This window comes from Mesoplodon mirus, assembly GCF_964341445.2.
Source record: "Mesoplodon mirus genome assembly, chromosome: 2".
Classification (NCBI taxonomy): Eukaryota; Metazoa; Chordata; class Mammalia; order Artiodactyla; family Ziphiidae; genus Mesoplodon; species Mesoplodon mirus.
The window spans coordinates 9,891,227-9,905,288 of record NC_138977.1 but is presented as its reverse complement, the minus strand read 5'-3'; the positions used below and the strand labels follow the sequence as shown (position 1 = coordinate 9,905,288).

At 41.3% G+C, this 14,062-nt stretch overlaps 1 protein-coding gene across 2 annotated transcripts in view; it reads right to left on the bottom strand.

Annotated features, from left to right (window-relative positions):
* Nucleotides 1-172: 172 nt before the first annotated feature.
* The window catches only part of OTUD4 (OTU deubiquitinase 4), a 41,411-nt gene continuing 27,521 nt past the window's right edge, over nt 173-14,062 (bottom strand). Inside the window, exons 14-21 of one of the 2 annotated variants that reach the window (XM_082611627.1) lie at nt 13,224-13,386; nt 10,863-10,986; nt 10,506-10,561; nt 9,919-9,993; nt 8,829-8,964; nt 8,061-8,321; nt 6,623-6,663; nt 173-5,182 (exon numbers count right to left, since the gene is read on the bottom strand). In XM_082611627.1, the coding sequence (XP_082467753.1) occupies nt 3,968-5,182; nt 6,623-6,663; nt 8,061-8,321; nt 8,829-8,964; nt 9,919-9,993; nt 10,506-10,561; nt 10,863-10,986; nt 13,224-13,386 (2,071 nt within the window). In that variant the 3' untranslated portion in view covers nt 173-3,967. Of the gene's footprint in view, nt 5,183-6,622; nt 6,664-8,060; nt 8,322-8,828; nt 8,968-9,918; nt 9,994-10,505; nt 10,562-10,862; nt 10,987-13,223; nt 13,387-14,062 lie in introns of both variants that reach the window. The other variant, XM_082611626.1, reaches the window with a different exon arrangement.

Here is a 14,062-nt window from a genome sequence, read left to right as displayed (position 1 = left end):
AAAGATGATAAACCCCGGGTGGTGGTTAATTGCGCACACGCTAGATTTTCTGACTGGGTAAAAACCATGGCAAACAACTCCTAATTTTAGGAGTTTACTTAAACTCCTCTTAAGGTTTATATGCTATATTTTACTTGGTTAAAGCCCTAGAACCAAAGAATCACAAGCAGAATCAAGAGACAAAATTTAATATATGCACACAGTTTTATATATAATGCAGCATCACACCATGTAGGGCATTTACTCTTATTTTATACATTCAGATATGTTTGAAACACTTCTTAAGGCTACAAAACAGAACATAGAAAAATAAACAGGAATATATTCAACACTTACAAAAAGTGATATGATAAAGAATATAAAGTACTATTTTCCTTTCAACACTTCAAAAGATGTATATATACTTTTTTTTTACAAGTAACATCACAAATGATCACATCTTCACATGCTTTAAGTATTATTTGTACTCAGTGTAAGGCTATTATCATTTTTCATACATAAAAGTTTTTTCTAGCTCTGTAACAATGCAATTTTTAATCCATTCAAGTAAATTCAACCCCAAAGTTGCTATTTCCCAGCATTAAGACATGCACCCACCCCTCTTGTAGGATTTTTCTAAAATTTGTATTTCAGGGGAGAAAAAAACCTAAATTAGTGGGAAATCCCAATTAGTGGGAGAGTAAGTGGCTGCCACTAGTAGCAAAACCTTAGTTCTTTGAAACTGATATACTGGAACTGAGCCATTAAGATTGGAAACAACACAATAGCATTTAGACATTCAATAGGAAGCAAAATACAGTAAACAGAAATAGTGTAGCCAAATATGCAAATACGTAGTCTCTTCAGCTACACTAAAATGGACCTTGCTTAGTACCCATAAGTGAAAGACTAAGGTAAAATAAATGAGGCATAAATAAATATTGCTAGTTTCTAGGATGGCTGAATGTTTTCTAAACCAGAAATGGTTAGAAAGGAACTTTATTGCACCAAGTCAATCATAAGCAAGTTTGCAGTTCACAGGCATTATTCAACCTTGAGTCACAAAGGAAACACACTGCAAGAATATATACAGTCTGCATCAAATACGATAATGTATCCGTAGGGAGAACCTACTCCTGCCAGGCCAAGGCAGGGTCTGAGCTTAGGTCAGCCATGAAAATGAACATACAGGTTACCAGGAAACAGGACGAGGACTACATAGATGCTAGCATCCTGCCACCAACAGGTCCGTGGAGCAAGAACCGAGGATTTATCTGAGAGGAAATGAAAGAGAGAGATATACACAATGCTGAAAGGAAAGGGGCTGGAAGCAAGTTGAGCAGAAGCAACTAAAATGGAAAGAACAGGTGAGCTTTGGTCATTCTAAACATTTGTTCTTCAACATGTGTATCATAATAGAGTAAGTTCCATAATTTCCAACTCAAAATACAAATGATTCTCACTTCTAAGCTTCTCCTTTTCTCTGAAACATTTTATCTCACGTCACCATACCATACGACTCAGTTAAAACGGAGGAGGACAAAAGCTTGCTTGGCCCTAGTGTGAGCTCAGCATAAGGCAAAACCCCTGGACTGATATATTGATAACCAACCTAAAGGAAAAAAACAAAACTGACCCTCACGTGAAGACAGATCATTTTAAAACTAATGATCAAAAGTCAGTTCTTTTATTCTTATTCCAGAGGTCACTGAGTAAAGTACCAACTGCTCAGGTTCTCTTTCAGCACTGTTTCCATCATGTCCTGGAGGTAAGTATGGGAAACAGGAGGCAAATCGGCATTTCCTTCAGGAACTACAGAGTATTCTGTTACTCAACTGAGGTAAGACAGAGCGACAATGAAGAAATAAACAGTATTCTTTCCTATCCAATTTTTCAACATTTCGAGAAGAAACTGGGACGATCAAATCCCAGTTAATAAAACGAAGGACACAGGAAACGGCGATTTCTTTTGGACTCCTGAGATCAAACTTACATTGAACTTTTAAATCTGGTCATTATATCTAATGTAATTTTCATTAAAATTATCAGGTAAGCTAATCCTACATATACAAGCATGAGCTGAAAGTGGAGGACCCTCTCATCGTCTCATTCCGTAACAACTGTTGATGTTAAGAAAAAAATTGCTTAAGCAGCACCTTCCCCAGTTGTTCCAGCTTAGAAGGTGGCAACAGAAACTCCTTTCAACAGGTTCGCTCAAGAATTTTTTTCTTTTCCACACAACCATCCCAGTCTTTACAAATTTTTACCTAGCACCATCATAATAAAATGTTATCTTTCAAAGTGCTCTCTAAAATCCTATGTTATATCTACACACTAATCACTACTCAAATCAGCAGTTACAAAGACATTAGGTAATTAAAACAACACAGAGGTAAATAACCATTATTACAGTACAGTGGAGATTCACTGAGCCTAGCTGGCATCCAAACATTCCCGTAGGTTATCAGAGAACCCAGAAAACTCGTCTGCTTCAGTTTGTCAAATTCAAGTGAATTGTATTTGCTTTTAAAGTAATTGCTTTTAAAAAAAAAAATCTACTTTTGGCTAGGTATATGACACGTGGCATGCAAAGAGAAATTCCTACATTATTTGCATAGCACTCAAAACTTCCTGATCAAAGCAGAACATAAAAAAGGGTAGAACTTCACATTGGTATGTACAAGTAAGAAATACAAGCTACAGTTATTTTTACATAGTAACACAGATGAATGATTACTGTGTTCATTCAGAGAATCAAATCTCCAAATGGGAACAGAGTGCAACATGCAAAGGGAAAGTCTAGTGAATACTGCAAGAGACTGGAAGGAAGCAGAATCAGAGACATGTTACCGAAGGGGTGACAAGCTATTAAATGCAAACAAATCCACTGTCTAGCAGCATCCTCTAGAAAAGAATTCGAAGTCACAATCACCCTTTTTTGTACAATAGTTCCAGCCGTGACAAATTGAACATGCAAATGTAAAGTGGTACACATAACTGAGTGTGGTGCAAAGGGAGAAATGAAACACAGTAACTCTACAGAAACCTGTCAAGCTAAAAATGTTTAACATTTCTTCTCACAAAATATTTAAATCTGTCAGTGCATTAGTGTTCAAGTGGCATTAAAAAACTTCTGCAGTTTTAACAGATGCAGATTATTTTCAAAATGCATAGCATCTACATGTCTTTCGAGTAGGCACCATGGTGTTTACACCAGTGCTAAGAATTCTTGGTGGGAACAGCCATTTCATTAGATTTCCTATTATTTCTTAAACATCTATTCTTGTATGCAATCTCAAGTTCAACAAATACTCACCAAAATTCAAAAATATACCCTATGAATATTAAAAGAACTATATACAACATTTCTAAGACACAGGTTAATAGGCTGCCTTATGTGTAATATTAAAGAGAAGACATTATTCAAGTTTGACAGATATTGAGATGAAAGGCCTTTGGGTTGGAAGCATTTCAAAAGACAACAGAGTTTTAGGCTAAGAATTGTTTGAGCCCAGTTTATGACTAAGGCATTGCATAATAAAATATACATTTCTATTTGGTGCAATGTTATGTTTTGGAATCTATAGTGTGTCAAATGATGTGTTTTGTCACTTTAGTAAACACTATAAAGCACACATTTCCAACATTTGAAAATTAAACTTATATAAGGAAAAAAATCAAACACTAAATCTATAATGTTTTATATTAAGCTGTTTATAAAAAATACTTCAACAAACTTATTTCTTACTTTGTATGGGGGCAGTCACCCGATAAATAGATTTTGCACGAAGAAAATGGCAACACCAGGAATTCACCTGCCCCTTAAACGCATATCCAAAATCTCTCGTCCAGAATGAGAGTGAGGGTCAAGGGGGAGGGGAGGGGAGAGTTCCACTTTGGGTTTTTATGTTAACGTAGCTCTTTTTAAAGACTTCAGAAACATTCCCCCAAGAGAGGGCTTCTGCTCTAAAATGCCGCAGCAACGGCATCAAGTGTGCTGTCCCCGGTGGCCATCTCCCAGCCCTGACCTCCTCCTATCCCCCCTGTAGGGCCGTCCTCTGGCACTCCGATGGTACTGGTAACCTTCCTCTCGGCCCCTGCCTGGCTGCCCTTTCCAGGACTCCTCCCCTCTCGCGTGAGGGTAGCCCCCGCCCCTGCCAGAATAGCCCCAATCACTTTTGTACTTCCTGCCCCCGTAAGTCTGATTATAGAACTGCTTGGACCGACCACTTCTCAGGATGTCAGACACCTCGCTTTCATCCTCTGAGCTCTCTTCTTTTGGTCTCGGCACCCTGCTGTCCACAGAGCTGGCCCCACTGACCGCGTCGGCAGCAGTCTTAGGATCTTTCACTTTTTCTGGTTTTTCTTTCAGACTCGGAATGGTCCTTTTAGGCTCAAGTTCAACAGGCACAGTTTCTCTCTCTCTGTTTAGAAGCTGAGTGGGAAGATGAGCCTTTCCCTCTGCTCCGGGAGGGGTGGGAGCCAGTGCCAGAGCTGCCTTAGGTGTCTGGGGTGACTGCTCCGCCTGGCCTTCGTGCTCGCTCACGCTGGCTTCAGGGAGAGGATGGGTGTCTTCGCCTCCAGCCTCGGGAAACTCGTCTGCTGCTGAAACTGAAGCACCTTCTTTAGAAAGATCCAGGTTTTCCAGGGGCAGATCCAATTCTCCTTTCTCATCAGAGGGCAGAACAATATTCTGCCTCATTACTGGATTTTCTATGAATCCCTGAAAAGGGTACCCATACCACACGTGAGGAAAGAAAGGAGGTGCGATGGGAACCGGGCCTAAGAACGGGTTCGGTCCAAACGACGGCTGCGGGAACATGTTCTTGCCGCTCAGCGACTCTTCATACTCAGCGTGAAGAAGCTGCCCAGAGTTTTCAGATTCCAGGTCGGCCTGGTAAGACAACTGTCCGTGACTTTCAGACACCTGAGACGGAGGGATCACCAGGGTTGAAGAAAACGTCGGCGGTCCCATCTCTGCCTGGGGCATCTGACCGTTAACACTGGCCTCAGGCTGCACGGGGAAGTGAGCGTCCGGACAGGCACAGTCACTTTCATTCTGAGCAGACGGAGCTTCTTGGAACCAAGGGTTCTGAGGGTACACGGGGACAGGGACCTTTGGGTACATCCTGCAGGCTGCCAGGTACGCCTGGTGCAGAGGGTACAGGTAAGAATGCGGGGCCCACATAGGGCAACTATATGCCTACAAAAGACAAAGAAAACCACTAAGATAAACAATACGGGGGGCGGGGATGAGTTCAGAGCGGGCTCAAGACAAGTTTCTCATGCCTGCAAAGACCATAAACTGCAGTCCAAATCCTAGGATCACCCTGATACACAACATGCGAAGGAATTACAAAATTAAGTCACGGCTATGAGACTCCATTCCTTGTTCCTATCCTGAAACCAACTCCAAGTCCCGCTACAGAGGTTTGAAAGGAGAGAGAGTCAGGACCCCACCTACAGGTTATCATGATCACTGATTCCATCCTTTACATCTAACTGCACACAAGTAATCTGGGGTGACACAGACCTCCAAAACCACCACCAGCCATCAAGCACTTGAGCCTCCAACTTCCGGTCTCTCGATCCCTGGCTGTTTAGCTTGACCTGCATTCATTCACGTTCTGGCTCTACCACTAACTCAGTGTGTGACCCCGTGCCAACTAGTTACCTAGCCTAGACGTGTTCTACCATGAAAACGCTGGTACAGAAGTAGGTGACCCCCAACATTTGGACTCCACAGTCAGAGGAGATCCCAGAGCAATCCAACTGCGAGGATTAAAGTCAGACCTCTAGTCAGATAAGGATAAATACCGAAAATGAAATACTCCAAATCCTTCCCCTGCAGAAGGTTCAGCTACACACCAAAACACGAAGAAAAATTTACCAGACAGCTGGCTAATTAACCAATCAGCTACAGCCAACATTAACTAGATAAATATAAACTACGCGTGAATGCAGCAGATGGAGAAATTAATCAGGTCTCCTTTTATGAACTGGTCCATAGGCCACACACGGTAGGGCACTTCATTTCATGTATTAACAGTCTAGAACCCGCAGAAACGAATCCAAGACAGCAGACAACACCGCACTGACGAGAACAGAGTTCTCCAGCTCCTTCTAAGACAAGCCATCTCCAGGCTGATCACCTCCCACAGGGAGCTCTGCTCTGCTAGTGAGCTCCACCTTCCACGGGTGGCCTCCTCTCAGCCTTTCAAGCAACTGAGGCAGACAGAAGAAGAGCATCACCCCCATTCCGTAAGTGAAAACAGCCAGGCTCAGACACCCTCAATGACTTGCCCAGGGCCATATAGATAAGAAGTGCAGGGAAAGAATTTCAAACCCAGACCTTTCACCTAATTCCCCACAGGGGCACTTCCACTAGGCTGTTTCCCGAATACACTCACAGGGTTAAAGCACTGCCACTTAAAAGGAAAAGCAAGCAAATACTGGAGCCGCAATCACCACCAAAAACAAACTGTATGGTACTGAAAATGTTACTTCTTAAAATAATGAGATTTAGTAAACCTTAGGGTACTGACCAACAGGATAAGAGTTAAGATTATTTAAATGGTAATAATGTAAAGCCGTATTAATTTAAATAACTTAAAATAACTTCAAAATGATAAAATGTAAATACCTTTACACCAAGATTGAAGAAGAATCGAAGAATGTTCTTATCTGAAAATAAGTAACATCGTCACTCACTAAAAGTATACATTCACAAAAAGCTTTTGTTCATTATCCTCAAATGATAGACAGTTCTAAGGACCATTTTGCCTACTGGAATTGTTTTTCTCTAGCCTGTGATATAAAACATATATTAAAAATTGTAATATAACCAAAACCAGACTCTGTTACTGCAGGGTAATTCCAGATTCGACATGCTTTATCTAGTCTAACATCCATGCCCCAAAATGGCTTAAATTGAGATTTTTATGACTACACTTAAATCTGTGCAAAGAAAACTCAGGTGCTCACTGCATTTCTTTTTCAACTTCTCTGTGGGGTTTAAATTATTATGAAATAAAAAAGTTGGGGGTAAGAGTAAAAATCAACATAAACCTAGATCATTAACAAGATTAGTAGGATAAGACTAGCTCAGGTATTCATTGGACATTAGCCGGTTACCCACAGACACAAACATCAAACCACTGACTAATAAAAGAAAATTATCCACAAAAATCCAAGTAAAGAGCACAGAGAGTCACTACATTACTCCTTCAGTTTTTCAAATAGGAAATCTTGCAAACTAAACTTTCTTAAAAAAAAAAAAAAAAAAAAGACGAATTTAAAAAGAATTCCTTAAAAAATATACACTGTTGCATGCAGTACTGGAATGACAGCTACTATGTTTTCTATTCATTCTCCTCGACAGTTTTTTCGTGGATGAAGTAATATGAGGAGTTCCAAACACCAAACCACTGATGTGAAAACTCAGTACTGTTTAGTTATCTGGTTAGTAACCCTAGTAAGATTTAATTCAAAATGGTTTCACGGGGGCTTCCCTGGTGGGGCAGTGGTTGAGAATCCGCCTGCCAATGCAGGGGACACGGGTTCGAGCCCTGGTCTGGGAGGATCCCACATGCCGCGGAGCAACTAGACCCGTGAGCCACAACTACTGAGCCTGCGCGTCTGGAGCCTGTGCTCCGCAACAAGAGAGGCCCACGCACGGCGATGAAGAGCGGCCCCCGCGCGCCACAACTAGAGAAAGCCCTTGCACAGAAACGAAGACCCAACACAGCCAAAAAATAAAAATAAATTTAAAAATTAAAATTAAAAAAAAAATGGTTTCAGACTGTTTTTGAAAAGATGACGGGCAGGGGAGTTAGGGGAGGGGCTGCTGCTATAAATAATAGTTTATATAGTGCTAAACATATAAAGGCACCCCCCAATCAAACAGAAGCTGAAACAGGAGCGATGAGTGACCAGCAGCTGAGCCTCTGCTGTCCTCCCCAGCACGTCCTCTGGCTTTTACTCGGCAACGTGACCTCTCCTGTCCTCTACTTACATTTCTCACCGAACCTGTATCAGTACTTGATCAATAAAATCAACTTGAACTCGGAGAAGGCGCTCACCTTTAGGCAGGTCCTCCCCAGTGTGACACAGTGAATAAGGTGGTGCAATGGCTCGATCTCCCTTTTCGTTACAAGGAAACCCAGGATAGAGTGGGTCTTGGTAAAGGCTCAGTGTCTGAGGCAAAGGCATCAAGGGCTGGTTAACGGCCTGTATCGACACAGGAACTGGAGAGGGTGTTAAATGAGCTTGGGACACAGCAGAATCAGGTCCAGTGGTCAGAGTCTGTGTCACTGACAAAACAGGAATTTGAGCAGGGACACCTACAAAAGAAAGGGAAAGGAATCAAAAGCTATAAAGGGGTAAAAATAATTCTCTACAAATGTAAGTTTACATTAAACTAAAAGGTGAAGAATGCTATAAAACTGTATAGCTAGTAAAACTGTGTGTGTTTAAGCAATCTAAAGAAGTACTGATGTCAAGCAAACATGCTCCTGGACACAAAGGAGGAAACAAGCGCCCAGGAAACAAGCCTTGAGTCAGTATCTTCTAATAACAGCTCTTATGAACAAGACACGGAGCCTGGCAGAGAGCTGGCCCACGGGGGTGAAAACTGCTGCCAGCACTGGGCAACCAGAGCTCACACACCTGCTCCCGAGACTGTGAGGGCGCACCTCAAATGAGCACCACAGGAAGCTGGAAGCAGAGCCGTGCTCTGGGAGGCTCCACACACCTAATCCTGCTCGGAGGTCAAGCTCACACTCAAGAATGTCAAGACTTGGGAGGCTTTTGCTGGTTGATTCACTGAACTTTTAAAATTTGTATCTAACCTGTTGGTCCAAAAGTTGTAGGTTCACTTGGCCAGGCTGGCACAGTGGCTGGTAAAGAAGGCACGGCAGGAGTTAGATGTACCTCTGGAGACACGAGAAGGGGAGGTGGATTGGACAGACACACGTGTTCTGCTGGCTTCTTCAAGAAGAGGGCGTGGAAAAAGACACGAGTTCATTTTGCTTAACGCTAATTCAACCACCACAGGTCCCTTGAGTTGCCCGCCTTTTACACACCTGTGGTTTCTACATAAATGGTCTTTCTCTGGTCTTAGAAATGAAAGAAAAAAACACAGTAGCTAAAAATCCCATACTAACAAATGTGATCCTAACCAGTGATTGCCCACCAAAAGTCACAGAAGTCACTGGCAGGGTGAGAAACAAACTACAAAGCAACTTGAACACAAGGCATTTAAGGCAAGAAAGCAAAATCTCCGAAATCACCCTGAAATTCATGAGTTTAGAAGCGCCTCACACAAAGACTTAGCATAAAACGGTACGCTTCCTACCTCACATGAAGGATGTTAACTGAAAGGCAAAGGATAAGAACCTTCTCTCCTCCTGTATTAGATCAAGAACCAAAATAATCTGCTAGAACTCAGGTTCCTTCATCATTAAATCTGTAAATTGGTGGTACTGCACTTTAGATGTATACTTTTCTAATCTCTTCAATCATTACATTGCCTCCCTTCTATGAAATAACTGTGAAGCATGCAGAGTTGTCTAATTCTCCTTTAAAGTTTTGAAATAAAACAGAAATTCATAATTTCCCTTCAAAAATCTCATGTTCAAGCCAACTCACCACAAAGGCAACACAAGGTGCCAGATACAAACTTATTCAAAATCAATTCAGAAGAATGGCTTCTAGGTCCAGACAATGGTGATTATAAAAATAACATTCCATTAAAACTTGAGAACATTCTAGACTAACCACGAACAGAATGAGAGAAAAATCATAATTGTATTCCAAATTATGATACTAGATAGAGTAAATTCTCCCATTTCCTGTATTTTCTGTTTTTTAATGATGACAGTAAGAGTTAAGAAACCCAGGGAACGGAGCAGTCAATGTCAAACGCTACAATGTACTTACTTGTTCTGTAGGAGGTGGGCACTCTAATTTCTTTGACGGTGATGTAATTCTTGAACATTTATCATTGCTAATATTCTTTGGAAGCACAAAAAAAAAAAAAAAAAAAAAAAGCAGACTTTTGCATTTCAAAGACCCACATTCTGGGGTAACCATGGCTGCCCCTACCCGCACCTGCCTGAGCCCTCTGACGACCAACTACTCTTTTCCATTGTACCTGGGCTCCAACAGGTAGGGCGTTGTGCCTCCACATCTTCATCACATCAGACTACTGGGCAGTTTTTATCGGGAGCATAGTTTCAAAACAGCACTTTTCCCATAAAAATCTCAATCTACTATAGAGTAATGGAAAATAAAAGCTAAGCTATGTTCCACCGATTCAGATAGGTCATCATAAGGTACCCTTGAAGAAACGGTTATAATTTATGAGTGAATTCTCCTCAAGCACTGTAATGTTTTCTCAGTTTTCTTCTGCTTTTCTACTTCCCTAACACTTTGTTATAAAATGAAGAAATCATCTCCATCTCCTTCTACACTATCACAATGTTAAGGAAAAAGAAAGAGATGCAATTAGTATTTAAAACGTTTACCTCCAATGTGCCTGGCTCGGGCTTTTTATCCAAGGGAATATGTCCATGGACAGAGTCTATAACAGATCAGGATAAAAAAGACGGCATCATTCACTAGTTAGGTGCGAAGACACAACAATGAAACGTGAAGACAGAGAAAGCCAAAAGTACCATGTGAACCATGTTTAGTCAGTGGATAATAGAGTTTTCAGAATAACACAATGTGCTTTATTTAGCTTGAGTCAACACTTCTCTACAACAGTGAGACGTGACAGTGCATTGCTTGATCATTTAAAAAGTTAAGTTCTTTTCCCCATGTCTGACTTTAAGCCAGAAACAGATCTCTTGCATCTGCTTTCAAATGATGAAATAACATACCTTTATCTTTTCTTTCTTCGGTGTCCATTCTCCGCCTGCTTCCTTTTCTATCGCTTCCATGTGATGATTTTCTCTGGACGCCTGGGTTGCTACTCTGAGAAGCTGACTGGCTGACTGATGAGCTCTTAAAATAAACAAAACCCAACACTTTGGGTTAAAGATTTACTCACAAATATATGAACAAAATCTTCTAATTAACCTTTCTCTTCATACATCTAACTAAAACTCTCAAACTTCATAGCCCTATCTTTATACTTCCCAAACTACAAAAAAATAGGACCCAGGGTTCATATTATATACTCTATAGTAATCGGCTTACTAATAAGGCAATCAGACGCTTGGCCTAAATTAGTATGAAGGCTTCTTCATATGCCCGTATTTCAGGAAGCCACCCTGACCAAACCTTCACTTTGCAACTTACACTTCCATTCTCTGCACAAAGCCTTCAAAAGCAGCCATAGCTGAGCCACAGCCCTTGGTGGGGGAAAAACACCCAAGTGCAAACGGGCAGATACAGTGCACTAGGACGCTTACCACTGACATGCTACTGACTGTCAGCAAATCACCCAAGCTCCACGTGAGCTCCAACTTCTAACTGGTGAAACACGGGGATTGGAATAAGTCTGGCTTCTCAGCTAAATCACCACTGAAGGTCTCTCCTCTTCTACCATCTGCGAGTAAATGCTGCCCACGGCTGAGAAGACGACCTCAGCCCCCTGTGGCAGGCGTTTTCTACAAGACAAACCTGAGTCGCTATCAAGTCCAAGACAGAATCAAATGCCTATTTAAAGACAATGAGTACGAAGACTCCATTTTTAACAATCAAAAAATTTCACCATCTATTCCCACATTATAGTAGTTGTTTCTCCCCACTCACTAACTGAAAAAAGGACAAAGAGCTGAGTAGAAGCTTAAATGATTTGTAGTTTTTTATTTTCTAAATATTATGGAAAAATAATATATCACAGAGATAAATATACTGAGACTAAAGACCATGCCTAATTCACATATGAATTTGGGCACTTCTTCCAGTAATTCCTAAACTCCAATCCCTGTGCCAGACTGAACTATATATATATACTGTTCCAGGTCAGCTGTTTTCAACTGAGCATCACCTCTGAAGGATCCCACGGAGGCCAGAGTACAAAAAATTGAGTGTGTGGGGCTTTAATGTTTTATACTGGTATAAACATATATACCTATATACATATTATACATATTGAGATATATATATATACGCCAATATATGTATCATATATATGATATATATATTGGGTAGCATCCTGTAACATTCCATTTTGTTTGTTTAATCCACTGTTAAGAAAGTGTTCCAACCACCACTCTCCGTCACAGGTCATTTGGTGTCACTTACCGATATTTCAGACCATAGGCACAGGGCGCCCAGTGCCCCCAGACTCAAGTAGCTAACCCTTGCCCAGTGCTGCCAATGACCCCTCCTCACACAGCATTTACTTCACTCTACACAAGAACTGTTTTCCCTTCTGACTCCCCCAAAAGAAGTAAGAAACTTAAAGGTAGGGAACACTTGTCTCATCAGAGAAGCATCCATCACAGCCCAGCGTCTGACACAGGGAGCAAAGCCCCAGGGCTGCACGTACTACCCCCTCCAACAGTGACCGCTCTGAACAACAGCTCTTATTTACATGTACCAGGTTGATCTTGTCCTGGTATGTTTAATAAGGGACACTGAAAAGAGTTGCCTGGTTTTACAGATGTATCTCGTTAACCGAATCATGAACCTCTACAGCTTAGGGAAAGTTACTGGTTTTGGCTAGCAAAAACAAATGAGTTTTGGTTCAAAAGAAAATACTAGGGCTTCCCTGGTGGTGCAGTGGTTAAGAATCTGCCTGCCAACGCAGGGGACACGGGTTCAAGCCCTGGGCCAGGAAGATTCCCACATGCCACAGAGCAACTAAGCTCGCGAGCCACAACTACTGAAGCCTGCGTGCCTAGAGCCCGTGCTCCGCAACAAGAGAAGCCACGCAATGAGAAGCCCGCGCACCACAACGAAGAGTAGCCCCTGCTCACCACAACTAGAGAAAGCCTGCGCTCCAACAAAGACCCAACGCAGCCAAAAATAAAATAAATTTTTTTAAAAAAAGAAAATACTAAAGTGAGATAACCCGTTTATTACTTGCCTCAACTCTGCCACCAACTAGAAATATCTTTAGACCTCACCTTACTCACGAAGACGAAAAGGAGGGGGAGCTGCATAATCACCACAGTATCTTTCAGTTTAAAAACTACTAGTCTAGCATTTAAAACTATGGCTTAATACAAAAACTGTATTAAGGAAGACTTCTGAAGGATAACTTTTAAAATCCCTTTTTATATACATACGGAAAGGGCTGGGAAAGCCTGTTCATCCCTGTTCTGAATCTCATAGAGTAAACGAGATTCTTCTATAGCTTGCTTCTCTCTGCGCTCTTCTGGAGAGAGGCCGAAATAGTTAGATTCTCGAGTCGTGGCATCAAAATCCTCAGCTCTCTCACGATCAGGTTTCCTGTCAAACAAAACATTCTTGTCATGAAAAAAAAAAAAAAAAGACAAAATGTACTGAGTACCTAAAATAATATAAAACAACGCTTTGAGCAATTCAAATTTTTGACCAGTTTAGCTACACTGTGAGATTACAGAACTTTTAGCTGCCTGATTAATAAATGTTTAGGAAACAGAAGCCCCTGGAGCATTAGGCTACATTTCAGAGTCAAGAAGACAAACTTAAAATAGGGTGGAAAGAAAAGAAAAATATAACTCACTTCCAAGTGATACAGGAAAGCATAAATGTAAGCACTGTATATTTTCTTTACGCCATATTCCAATACTTTCATAAGAATTCTCTTTCAAAGGAAAGGGAAGGTTACTAGTTTAGGCCTCAAAAGCACTCTAATTTTCTGTTCTAAGTAAAGGACAACGTTCAAAGAGACACCACGACCATCCTCCTGCTTTTTAATGACACTCCCAAGGGAGGATGAAAGGTGAAAAGAAGAAAAAAATGCACCAGGCTAGATACTAACTGCAGATAAGACTGCTGTCAAGAGGGGTGGGATAGGGAGGGTGGGAGGGAGACGCAAGAGGGAGGGGATATGGGAACAGATGTATATGTATAACTGATTCACTCTTATAAAGCAGAAACTAACACACAAAAAAAAAGAAAAAGAAAAATTCTGAAAAATGCA